This window comes from Lipophrys pholis (assembly GCF_963383615.2).
Source record: "Lipophrys pholis genome assembly, chromosome: 15".
Lineage (NCBI taxonomy): Eukaryota > Metazoa > Chordata > Actinopteri > Blenniiformes > Blenniidae > Lipophrys > Lipophrys pholis.
This window is the reverse complement of record NC_137642.1, coordinates 14,432,477-14,444,459: the sequence shown is the minus strand read 5'-3', so window position 1 is coordinate 14,444,459 and position 11,983 is coordinate 14,432,477. Positions and strand designations below refer to the sequence as shown.

The following is an 11,983-nucleotide window of genomic DNA, read 5'->3' as shown; positions in this document are numbered from 1 at the left end:
GAGAGAGAGAGAGAGAGAGAGAGAGAGAGAGAGAGAGAGAGAGAGAGCGAGAGAAAAAAAAAACTGGAATACGCTTGCACGGATGTGCAGAAACGCTGATATTGTCTGCTGGTGATCGCCAATGGACGGCTCTGATGTGAATGAGCCGCCGTTGAAACACGGATTTTCTTCCCCCTTGGAAGCAGCGCTGCGGTCGCTTACTATCAAAAAATGGGCTGTATCAAATGATGAAGATGATGGTGGTGGTGATGATGATCGGGCACGGTCGATTACTGATGGTATGTTATATTTTGTCACCATTTAATGACTGAAATGGGATATACATGAAGATTTAGAGCGTGCCTGTGCCTGTGCCTGTGTGTGTGTGTGTGTGTGTGTGTGTGTGTGTGTGTGTGTGTGTGTGTGTGTGTGTGTGTGTGTGTGTGTGTATACAATTGGCCAAATGCAGTGGTGCATAGACTATTTCAGCTTGTGTTCAGCATGCAGCAGCTTCTTATCGCCATAGGTTTTATAATTTAAGTTTAATCTTTGTCATCATCAGCCATGAATGCATGAAATGCTCCACAACACGTCTGATAGCTGACTGTGTGTCCTCCGTAGCACTCTACCCAGGTGGAAGCAATGGCGGAGGCAGCGGGTCCAGTGAGCATCGTGTACTTCACCGACGAACAATGCTTAAATTGAAGGCTGTGGGATCCTTATAAAAAGCCAAGAATACAATGAACACCACTGTTACGCCATCAGACCTGGTGGATGTGCCAAGACAGCAGACCCTCAATGGCACCGTAGTCACACAAACTGCTTCAGCGTGGGACGTGATCCACACCGCTACCTTGACCTTTTGCTCTCTCCTTTTGATCTTCATCTTCTGTTTGGGCTCCTATGGCAACCTTGTGGTGTTCCTGTCATTTTTTGAACCGGCATTTCGCAAGTTCCGCACCAACTTTGACTTCATGATCCTCAACCTGTCCTTCTGCGACTTGTTCATCTGCTGCGTGACTGCCCCCATGTTTGCCTTGGTGCTCTTCCTGGATGCAGGAGGAGGTGATGGCGTGTCCAAGAGCTTCTGCTTTGCCTTCCACTTGACCAGCTCGGGCTTCATCATCATGTCCTTGGAGACGGTAGCCGTCATCGCTTTGCACAGGCTGCGCATGGTGTTGGGGCAGCAGCCCAACCGCACGGCCTCCTTCCCCTGCACACTGGCCCTCACCGCCCTGCTGTGGACGTCCAGCTTCACCATGGCTGCTCTCCTCACGATGAGAGCGTATCCACGTAGAGACGGACCCTGTTTGCCCCATTTTGGCCTGGGAAGCGGACAGGCCAGGGTTGTGTTGTACGTCTACCTGGCAGACTTTGCCTTTTGTGTTGCTGTGGTGTTTGTGTCCTACCTGATGATTGCTCAGACACTGAGGAAGAATGCACAAGTGAGAAAGTGTCCCATCATCACTGTAGACGCCACATGCCCTGCGCCCCCACCGCCTCTCATTGTAGCAGGGTTTGAGAACATGCAGTGTGCGGTTCAAGGTCCCTCACTGTACCGCAACCAGACTTACAACAAACTACAGAATGTACAGACACACTCTTATGCCAACAGATCCGGCCAGCCTGTAGCTCCAGGAGCCGCTCAAGGAGCCACTTGCTGTCAGCTGGTCTCCACCGTCAACTTGGCCACAGCCAAAGACTCAAAGGCAGTTGTCACCTGTGTAGTTATAGTGTTTTCTGTGCTACTTTGCTGCTTGCCAATGGGAGTTTCACTGGCACAGGACGTTTTGTCGCCAGAAAGTAGTTTCACACATTACCAGTTTGAACTGTGTGGCTTTGTCCTCATTTTCCTCAAATCTGGGATCAACCCGTTTGTGTATTCGCGGAACAGCGCCGGTCTTCGCCGCCGCGTCCTGTGCTGTATTCAGTGGGCCGCTCTGGGCTTTGTCTGTTGCAAGCAAAAGACTCGCCTCCACGCAATGGGCAAGGGTAGCCTGGAAGTCAATCGGAATAAATCCTCCCATCATGAGACCAACTCAGCCTATGTACTGTCACCCAAGCCCCAGAGGAGGCTGGTAGACCAGGCTTGTGGGCCCAGTCATTCCAGGGATTGTGCGGGAAGTCCGAGAGCCACAGGCGCACGCAAACCTCGCCTTCCAAGTACCTCTACTCCCATTAACACCCGCATTGAGCCCTACTACAGTATATACAACAGCAGCCCCTCTGCAGGTCCCAGCTCCCCCACCAGCCTGCACCCTGTCAGCTCTCAGACTTTTGCCTTCGCCAAATCCTACGTAGCCATGCACTACCACACTCACCAAGACGCACTGCAGGACTTTGAAAGCACCTCAGTGCACCAGATCCCCATTCCCTCGGTGTAACTGAACAGGCGCAGGAATGTTTGGAAAATCTTGCCATGGCTTTGTATCAAATCCAAATTGAAAAAGGACAATTTTACTTGTTTGGAATCCGTATTTAACATTTTGTTCTGTTCTGCAGCTCAAAGACATGTTCAGCGGGAGATTCAAAGAATCAAAATGATAAGCTTTGTACACATTTTCACCTTAATGTGCCCCCCCCATCTTTTGCACGCATGTTCCATTATAAACCAACAGTGTGTCGGTCTTCACTAAAGCCAAAGACCGAGGTTTTAGGTGTCTTTGATTCCTTCTCCTGCCCGGTTGAAGTTGCAAAGCTCTGAAACAGCTTCTGGTCTCAACAGGCTTCTGTGAAACTCAGCCCGAGCCCACACACAAACTATTGTTGATGGCATGTGGCTGCATTTTGATGGACTTTTGCTTCAAGAAAAATGTGTTTGTGAGCCTCATACTCTTTTTAAACACAATAAATGTTTGGCAAGTGCAGGGGATCTCTGCTTTTTAATGTTTTCACCACAACTGTCCCAATTAATGGATCATCAGAAAACTGATTAGCAACATGATACAATCACATTGGATTTAGATGTCACCTTGGTAAATACACTGGCATTTTGATTTTTTAGTGATTCCTCACAAAGGTAGGTTTAGCCGTAACGTAAGGTGCAATGAAGTTTGACAGCGTGAGATGATGGTTCCTTAAACATACTGTAGCCTTCTGGAGGAAATGGGTGGTACACACTATTGCTGTGCTGATGTTAAGAATGTTCAAAAAAAAAAAAAAAATACTAAGAAAGGGTTTCATAAGTGAAGAATATTACATTACACAGAGCATCAGCACCCTCTGGTGGCTGGAAATTGACCAGGCTGAACATTAAGGACTAATTTGTCATGAGCTTCTTGGGGTCAATCAGATTGTCAGGTCACATCTAAAATAACTATACAAAGCTACTTTCAAAAGTAAGCACACCCCAGAGAAATTGCTGTCTTTTCGACGTATTTGGACAATCAGACATCTGAGAGCAGTAGTTAGTATTCATGCTTCAAAGTGAGATTGTCATGTGTTCATAGCCGAGCCAGTCTCCATGCAGGCACGTGACACCACAGTCCAAACATTCATCTAAGATGAATTGGGAACCCTAAATGCCTTGTACGTATGTGTGGATGTTTGTCTTACCCCTCCCTTTTCCCGTGGGATCATCTCCAGTGCTCTGCGTCCCCATCTTGAATAAAGCAGCACAGGAGATGAATGGTGGGAATTTAAGGGCCTACTAATCTGATCATAATTTAATATTTCTTCTGAATCAGGAAAAAAAAAAGTCACCACTTTATTCATATTAAATGGCATAAGCATAAAAAACAGAGCACATATACTTTTATAAACTACAGGGACTCCTCCGTCTCACATTTGTCCAGTGTGACAAGACAACAAACAAGGTTTCATGTGGGGTTTTTTTTCTCTCCATTTATTGCTGTAAATACTTGGTTGTTTTTTTTAAATCCAAGTGATAACAGCAGTGATCTGGATCTCAGTCTGCATCTTCATAACTTAACAGAACATCTAGGTCTGTGGGCTCCTTGGAAAAAGAAGCGCACAGACCTTCTTTGCATCTAATGTACTCAAATGAACTTTTAGCAATCACTTCTGTAGCGATGGCAGAGCACCTGCTAATGCATAAGTTACACTCCCTCATCTGACGCATTACCACAGCACACAATCTTTTCATATCGACAAGTTCAAAGTGGTACAATCACCCCCAACCAACCAAACACACTCACTCACTCACTCACTCACTCACTCACTCACTCACTCACTCACTCACTCACTCACTCACTCACTCACTCACTCACTCAGGCAAACGACAACCCAACTATTGTAGATATTGATGATGGTCAAGATGATTAGAAATCCCCTGATTCAGTACTTATTTCCTTTGCAGTTACTCTACACAGAGAAGCATAGATATGAAGTTCAGGAGATAAATCCCCCAGCCCGTGGTGTGAGGCACCGACTTCACGGTTTGCACTCGAGCCTGTGCCCGCCTGCTGGATCTGGCTGGTGTGGTTTCGCCCGCTGCACAGATCGGTATGCGAGTTTTGGCTGCACTCCGAGGCCAAACAAAGTCCAACCTCAAGATCCAGTGTCCCCCTCAGTTTTGGCGTTTTAGTGCAGCGTTGCGGGGACATCTCCGCTCCTGCATCTGGTCCATGGGCGTCCTTTTTCCTGTCCTTCATGCGTGCTTGCTGTCATATGCTTTCTGGTTTTGTTTTGTTTTTTTAACTGGAGACTGAGAGAAGTCCCTCTTCATCAGCAGTATCAAGTATCCTGCATATGACTGGAGATTCAACCTAGAGGGGGGGAGACACAATCACCCAATCAATACATTTCAATGTAGTGCCAGTCATTGACACAGCAAGTTCAATTAAACACTAGAACTTTTTTGCTTGACTGCACAATAGGGTAGTGCTTCACGGCAAGAATATCCTTGGCTGGGGTCTCTGTCCAGAGTTTGCATGCTCTCCCTTGGGGAGTCGCTTGCTCCCACTGTCCACTAATCCAAGTATTTTTTTAAAAATATCTTCCACACGTGGTTTGAAACCAAAATGTAAGTTTATCACCCGATGTGCCCATCGCATCATTTTCTCTCCAATCAACTGTCCCATCATTGTTTGCGACAGAGCACAGAGGTGTTCACCAGCTTTCTTATATAAAGTAATGAGCTTGTTACAGATGTACCTAAACAGATATCCGTCCTCAGCAAAAGTGGGAGTTAAACATGGCACACCATTAAACTTACCCCAAGCACATACTGACAGGTTTGAGGCTCCAGCATATAGATGGTGACAGCGTGGGGAGACTCTGACTCCTTGCATCTGAATTAGAGAAGAGAGATGATCTGAGTGAATCGGGTAGGGAATGGAGTGGTTTTATCTATCACATGTTGACCCAGGGCAGTCAAAGCGAACCAGAGCGCAATGGTTGACTCACTTGAGCTTGACAATGACCTGTCTGGGCTTCCCTGTCAGGTCACACACATCCCCGTGGCCGTAAAAGTGCGAAACCAACCTTAAAGGTAAATTTAAAAAAAAATAAATAAATCTTTTGTCACATGTTAACTGCAGGCTGGTTAAGGTTCGGAAATCTGGAAGACCTACTTGACTTTCTGCACTCCGTCATCTTTGAGCTGGTAGGATCGAGCCACGTTCTTCTTGGCCCAGTCGATGTGCTCCTCTGCGTTCCAGTTCCCCACCACCACAATGTTCTTTCCTTGTTCTTTGTCCTGGGACACCAAGGAATATTTTCACTACTACAACAGTAAAAAGCATCTAACATTCTTATCTCATTAAAAAAACAAACAACCACCACCACCACCATAAAGCATCAGCGTCCTCGGACCAATGTGTTTATAAATAGTTGTAAGTGCAGATGGAAGAATCAATCGTGTGAAATACGTTCCTAAAAACTGTGTAGATGATCAGTCGTTTGTGATCACATGAACGTTTGGGACAAATAAGGGCCATAATCCTGAGCTGCTTTTATCATCAGAGCCGTCATAATGAAGTGCAGAATAGAGTATAAAAGAGACCGGAGGAGCAGTAAATGCAGAGGAATTCATGAATTTGCTTAAAAAAAAAAAAAAAAAAAAAGCAAAGAAAAAGTGTCTTTCTCCTGTCCTCATTCTTCATGTCTCCTTCGTAAAGCATATCGACACCCGATAAAGTGATTTGTTCGGGAATGTGGAGGACTCCTGGACTCGTCAGAAGCGACTGACATGAGAGACGTTCTGCTGGACTTTGTTGCCATTTGCTCTTCGACACAGGTCATAAAGACTAAAGGCTCCAGCCAAGGTTAGAGTTTAAGTTTTGGTTATATTTTCTGATTTTCATGCTGTTAAACTGCAGTCAATAGCCATTTTTGGATTTATCAATCCTTTTTATATAATGATGAATGATGCTGCCAAATTCTGAAAATCAGCACATTGAGATCTAAATGTTACTTCCTACCTCATGGTACTGATGGACATGTCTTCCATAACAAAATTCATATTTCCACCAGCCGACGCCCTGAAACGCAAAGACGATCGACTTCAATCAATCAACATCTTTTCATGCCGGTTCTTACAACTCGTATAGTTTCACAGAACAACTGATGAACTAATCTAAGGAAACAAAATAAGGAAGGACAAAGAAAGAAAAAAAAAACAAGACAAGAACAGGTTAACCAAAAGTGATTCTAAACATTGAGAGAAAGAGACTGTCTAAAACAAATACACCTTTAAGGGATGATTCATCAAAGTAAAATATTAAAAAGACATGGCAAAGATTTCATTCAAAGCACAATATATTCAGATGAAATATGCCAATATTAAAAACTACACAAAATTTGAATTAATATATAAAAAATAAAAAGCATTCCTAAAAGTAGCTAGTAGGAAACATAAAAGCAATGAGGTAAAAGGAAACAAAAAAGGAAACAAGTTAATTAAAAAATGATCATACGTCACTGAAACGTTTATGAAGCAATGCTTTAGGTCCACAGACAGACATGCCTTACCCCGTGCAGACAATAGGAGCCACTGAGGAACTCCTTTATGAGCTGATCGTCTGTTAACCGAGAGATGTGAGTGGTGCCGACTGTGGCCTGAGCCTGCCCCGCCACGGTCATGGGCTTGTGAGTGGATGTGAAGGCTTCCTCTCGGACGGGTGCCGCTTCCTCCTGTGACGAGTCAAACGAGTAAATGAGCCATTTGTGTCACTGCGACCGTTATCCTTCATCTGGTATTGCTCAGTTCGGGGTTCCTCCAGCCGATGGTCTCTTATCTGTCCTGCCTCACTGCCCCTGTGAAGCTCCTCACTGGCCTTGCTCTTCTCCTCTGGTCTGGCAGCTCCATCCTCACCATCCTTTCCCCTGCATAGCTTTCACTAAACCATGTCCTCCTCCTCTCACTCACTCACTTTCCCTCCAGACTGTCTCTTGAACAAACTATGCTGGTCCATACTGCTCACTCCCTATTAAAACACCCTCAGATAGGTGATCTCCAGGTATTTCAGATCCCTCTGGACGCTCATCTCCATTCAGTCTACTCTGCCTGGTAAAGTCCTCACCCCCTCTCTAACACACCTTCCATGGCTTTGGATGGTTGACCTCAACCACTTAAGATACTTGTTCCTTTGCCATCTCCACTCCATGCATGTTTACTATTTGACCATCCTCCTTCCCATTCCTACTCTTACTGTGTTTTTAGCTCAAGGCTTTTTTTTCTCTCCTCAGCTCACGGCTCACCTCTCGCGTCTCGGTAGATGCACTGAAGGGTGGCTTGAGCTGTTCCTCTTGTTCTTTTTCCAGTTGGGCGAGTCGCTGGGGCCGCAGAGGAGAGCCCGACAGAGCCTGGCAAAAGATGGCGTTCACCGGGGAGGACTTGAACCTGCGGGGGCGACGTAGGAAGCAGTGAGATGCCTCAGTACTTCTGCAGACAGGGAAAAGCCTAAGCTGACAATACACGATGGATATGAACCCTTTCTGAGTTTAAAAGTAGTGTGGCTTCACTTGGACAGATGTACCTGTACTTTGGGTGAGCACAGAGCAAAGGCGTCAACACCACCACTTCGTATTCACAGGTGGTGACCTCGGCGACGGACAAGATCTCGTGCTTGGCCTCAGGGTGGCAGACGTACAGCACGGACGTGGAGCGAGGCTCGTCCTGTTTCAGCACGCAGGGAGTCCCGTTTCCCATCTCCAAGGAGTAGTAAGGAGTCAGCTGACCTTCAATATTCTTAGAGGGCACCTAGACAAGATGGAAAATGTCCCATCAGGCAACTAATGTGAAGACCGTCCACTTAAACTGGCAAAGTTTCATCGTTAAACTCACTTCTGTTTCTGCGGATGGCTTGTCACTTTCTGTTTCTTCCACTTGATCTGAAATGAATTAATTGCTTGCTTCAAAACAACAAATAACTTCATAAAAAAAAAAAAAAAAAAAAAAAAAGATAAATTATTGATTAATATTACTTAATTGTTGTGATTGTGTTCACAAAGCACCTCACCTGTTTCTGCTGAATTACTCTGCTGAGCCAGATTCCCCAGAAAGTATTCTTGGACATTAATTTTCTGAGAAACCAAATATTTTTATTTTTATTTTCAATAAATAGAACCAGTCATTTTTTCAATTTCTGTCATCTGTCTTCTAATCATTCAAAACTAACCTGGCCCGTCTCCTTCTCCTCATGGTACTGTCGTATATGCTTCCCATGGCAGACTTCATAAGTCCAGTATGATTCAATCTGCAATGTGAGCAAAATAAAAGCCGCTTTGGAGTCACTACTCAGTATTTACATGAGCCAAAACTGAAAAATTAAGAAGGTTATTATGGTCCACCGACAGAGCATGAAGTTAAACGGTATGCAGTTTCAGTGAAGTCTCACCCTGTAGGAGCAGCTGCTTCGTTTGAATAGTGGCTCAAGTAGCTCAGAGGGAGTGGGCCCGCTGTAATCCCTCTCATTATCCTGAGATATCAGGAGGGAACAAATAAAAGACAGGGGAGTGAGAAAGTTGAGAAAATACAGGGATATCACATAAAAATATTTTTTATGCCATACTGTGGACAAATATATACAGTTTTGTTGATACACGAGTTTCATTGAGCATATTCTTTTCCCTCAAATTATGGTTTGGCCAACTTGCAATGTCTAAACTTTTAAAATGATACAACAACATACATCTGAAATATGATAGAGATTGAGGGTGGAATCAGTAGTAGTATATGAAGCCATCTTAAAAGTCAATGATGCCATGATCTGGATCGTCAATTCGAACTTTACCTGACAAACACTTCTGTTGTTGTATTTGCCACAAAGGAATGTCTGAAATGATTTACCAGGCAAGGAGCAGGGGTCTAACGTGTCACAAGAGTCACGAAGAAACACAACGTGACCACGGAGACATGCAGACACTGAAAATAACTAGAAACACAACGCAACTAAAAGGATCAGAACAGAGTGACAATGATCGCTGATACAAAAGAGCCACGAAGAGATACAACAGCGCCATCGAGATAAATACAAACAAACAACCAGAGTGACAATACAGAGACAAAATGACTCACAAGAAAAAACAAAAGGACGACTGAGAAAATCTTATCTCAGTGAGACACAAAACAACTACAAAATTTAAATCAAATTGAACCCAAACTGACAGAAAAGATGACAAGGAAAATAGGAAGCACTCAAACAACATGCCAAGTGAAAGTACCAGCCAGATCCTTCTGATACATTTGGAATGGCCAGGGTCACATTTTCTATTAACAATGTAATCGCATGTGCAGTGTGTCAACAGTGACGCCTGCAGCAGCTCACCTCGTCTCCTCCAGTCAGTGAAGGCAGCAGACATTTGTAGTTCTCCTTCTCTGCTGTGGTCATGATCACAAAGTCCTCTTCCCTGTACAGAGCGCCTGTCACTGGCTGCAAACCACAAACACCCGTTACTCTCAATGGAAATGCAACGAAGCAGCGACACACAGGCGACAGGATTAGAATGCAAAGAGAGGTAGAAGCACCATCGTGAATTCAGGTCCAGGCCAGGAGATCTTAAAGGGGATTTCGTCTGTAAAGGAGGGATATCCTCCTCGGTTTGCAGAGACGCCGCCGCAGACGTCCAGCAGCTCCCCGACGAGCAGCAGCAGCAGCCCGGCTGTCATCGCTCCAGCAGCCCGCTCCTCATGGAAGACAAGAGCCTGCTCTCCGCCTCACACCAGCAAGCTGCCGGGGGAGTCCGACGTGCGGGGAAAAGTCCGGCTCCACAGACCTGAAGACGGATGTCAATACAGCACCAGGCGCAGCAGGAAGTGAACTGTTTACATGCCACGTCGTGTTCCGGCTGCGCGCTGAGCTGAAATGACCGCGACCGCCCCCTGGTGGCAAAACGAGGTACTGACACAGCAAACTGCAGGAACTTTCTTCTTTTGGGTTCAAACAAGGACACAAAGTAGAGCAACACTATTTCTTTCTATGCTATGGATTCTTTTTTCAGGTGAATCCAGGAAAAGTTTTATTTATTTATTTTTTTAACCTTGCTGACATGTTTCTGCTGCATCTGCAGCCTTCATCAGAGCATGGACGCTCTCTCGGATTACAATGGCGTCCTCTACCTCATCGGAGCAACCTGCTGCCGCGCAGGTAAGAAATGCTCATTTTAGAAAAGGTACAGTGGAGATTAACCTAAATGTCTGGATAATATCCACTGTTCCCTGTTTATAAGGCAGCTTAATCAGGAAAGGCCCTGAGCTTTCTTTGCTATGCTGTCACACTTACGATCTAGAGGTGAATCAAAATTATATTTAAATTGATTAAATCCTTTCATACACCTATTTTTATTTTGAATGCAGTGTTTCTATTTTTTTTCAGTTCAAGATCAAACTTGAACTTTTATTTTCAAATTTAATTTATTTTCATTCACTTTATTATTTATTTTTTTCAAATTAACAAACCTTTTAGCCTGGATTAAGCTCCATAATTACCAAGCTCCACAAATAATCTACAGACATGCAAATGGGAAGCCAGCTTGGGTACTTACATATTGTCCAAATGTGTAACTATTCTGCCTGTAATTTGATATATATGCATCATATTTGTAAAATTATTCAAACTTTCTTCTAAATCATCAAAATCTCCGCAGAAAGTTTATGGTGAATTATTTCGTGTCAGTCTTTGACTGATGCTCCCCCCCAAAAGTTTTGTCACGTTTGAGCCAAGCGGATTGAAAATTTAGCTGTCCCCCCCCACACACACACTTTTTTCCACGACAACCAAACTTGGAAATGTCTCTGTTTGTTTGTTTAGATGGAGGTTGATGCGTACTGCTGTCCTGTGCATTGTGTTTCAGATTATGATGGCAGCACAAGTTAAAGGATTACTGGTCCTACACACACAGAGAGACATATGTGAGGTATATATACAGAGGTATGTGTTCTTACTCATTAGAGCAGACCCATATTGTTGCTGTGCTGCTTGTTCAGATCGACACTCTTGACTCTTGTTTCTAATCTGCTTATTGTACCTGTATGTGGGGTAAAGATGGGGCCCAAAACCCTCCATTATCCCCACATTTTACATCTGTGACATCCATAGAGATAAATTGAAAATCCAAACAACCCAGGATAAACGGAGGAGGCAATTTGTCAGAAAAATACTGTTCATGCCTCATGCCTGTTCATCATTTCCTCATCTTGCTATTTGCCAAGTGAATACTCACTAAAGTGAATAAACCTACTGAAGACAGAGTATGTGACTTCATTTTCATGTATCGACAATAGTCTTTGGTCACCTTTCAGGCCACATGGAGGAGCAGTACTTAGCACTAAGTTAGATAAAGTGGTCCAGAAGATGGATTGGCGACACTGTTCTCTGCTCCAACTGTTTCTTTAATAAACTGTTAAACAGTGACTGATGGCAACCTGTCATAATGACTGACATCACTTAGAAAGGGATATAATTGGGAAATATTATGGGGTGTATTGAAGAAGCTCCAAAAGCAAATTTTGATACATTTTTTAGTAACAGAAAACTATTTTGACAGTATTTATTTATTTATTTATTTATTTAATGTGATGGTTTGGCAGAAGTCTCAACAT

At 44.1% G+C, this 11,983-nt stretch overlaps 2 protein-coding genes across 3 annotated transcripts; one reads left to right on the top strand and one right to left on the bottom strand.

The window, feature by feature from the left end:
- gpr75 (G protein-coupled receptor 75) lies at positions 1 to 2,845 on the top strand. The gene is made up of 2 exons (XM_080482435.1): positions 1 to 278; positions 601 to 2,845. Exon 2 carries the CDS (start codon positions 720 to 722, stop codon positions 2,361 to 2,363), a length of 1,644 nt encoding a protein of 547 aa, XP_080338561.1. The 5' UTR covers positions 1 to 278; positions 601 to 719; the 3' UTR covers positions 2,364 to 2,845.
- erlec1 (endoplasmic reticulum lectin 1) lies at positions 2,844 to 10,221 on the bottom strand. Of its 2 annotated transcripts, XR_013936089.1 has the most exons (15): positions 9,911 to 10,205; positions 9,711 to 9,815; positions 8,781 to 8,861; positions 8,562 to 8,639; positions 8,403 to 8,466; positions 8,228 to 8,274; positions 7,920 to 8,143; positions 7,642 to 7,783; positions 6,913 to 7,074; positions 6,363 to 6,422; positions 5,514 to 5,638; positions 5,347 to 5,424; positions 5,156 to 5,231; positions 4,197 to 4,706; positions 2,844 to 4,139 (listed from the first exon to the last, which is right to left on the bottom strand). XR_013936089.1 is itself a non-coding variant. In XM_080482436.1 (14 exons), the coding sequence occupies exons 1-14, from the start codon at positions 10,049 to 10,051 to the stop codon at positions 4,635 to 4,637; spliced, it is 1,455 nt and encodes a 484-aa protein (XP_080338562.1). In that variant the 5' UTR covers positions 10,052 to 10,221; the 3' UTR covers positions 2,844 to 4,634. The 2 variants fall into 2 exon arrangements, 1 of the variants encoding a protein (XP_080338562.1); XM_080482436.1 differs by having other exon boundaries at positions 2,844 to 4,706; positions 9,911 to 10,221.
- Between the last annotated feature and the right edge of the window lie 1,762 nt (positions 10,222 to 11,983).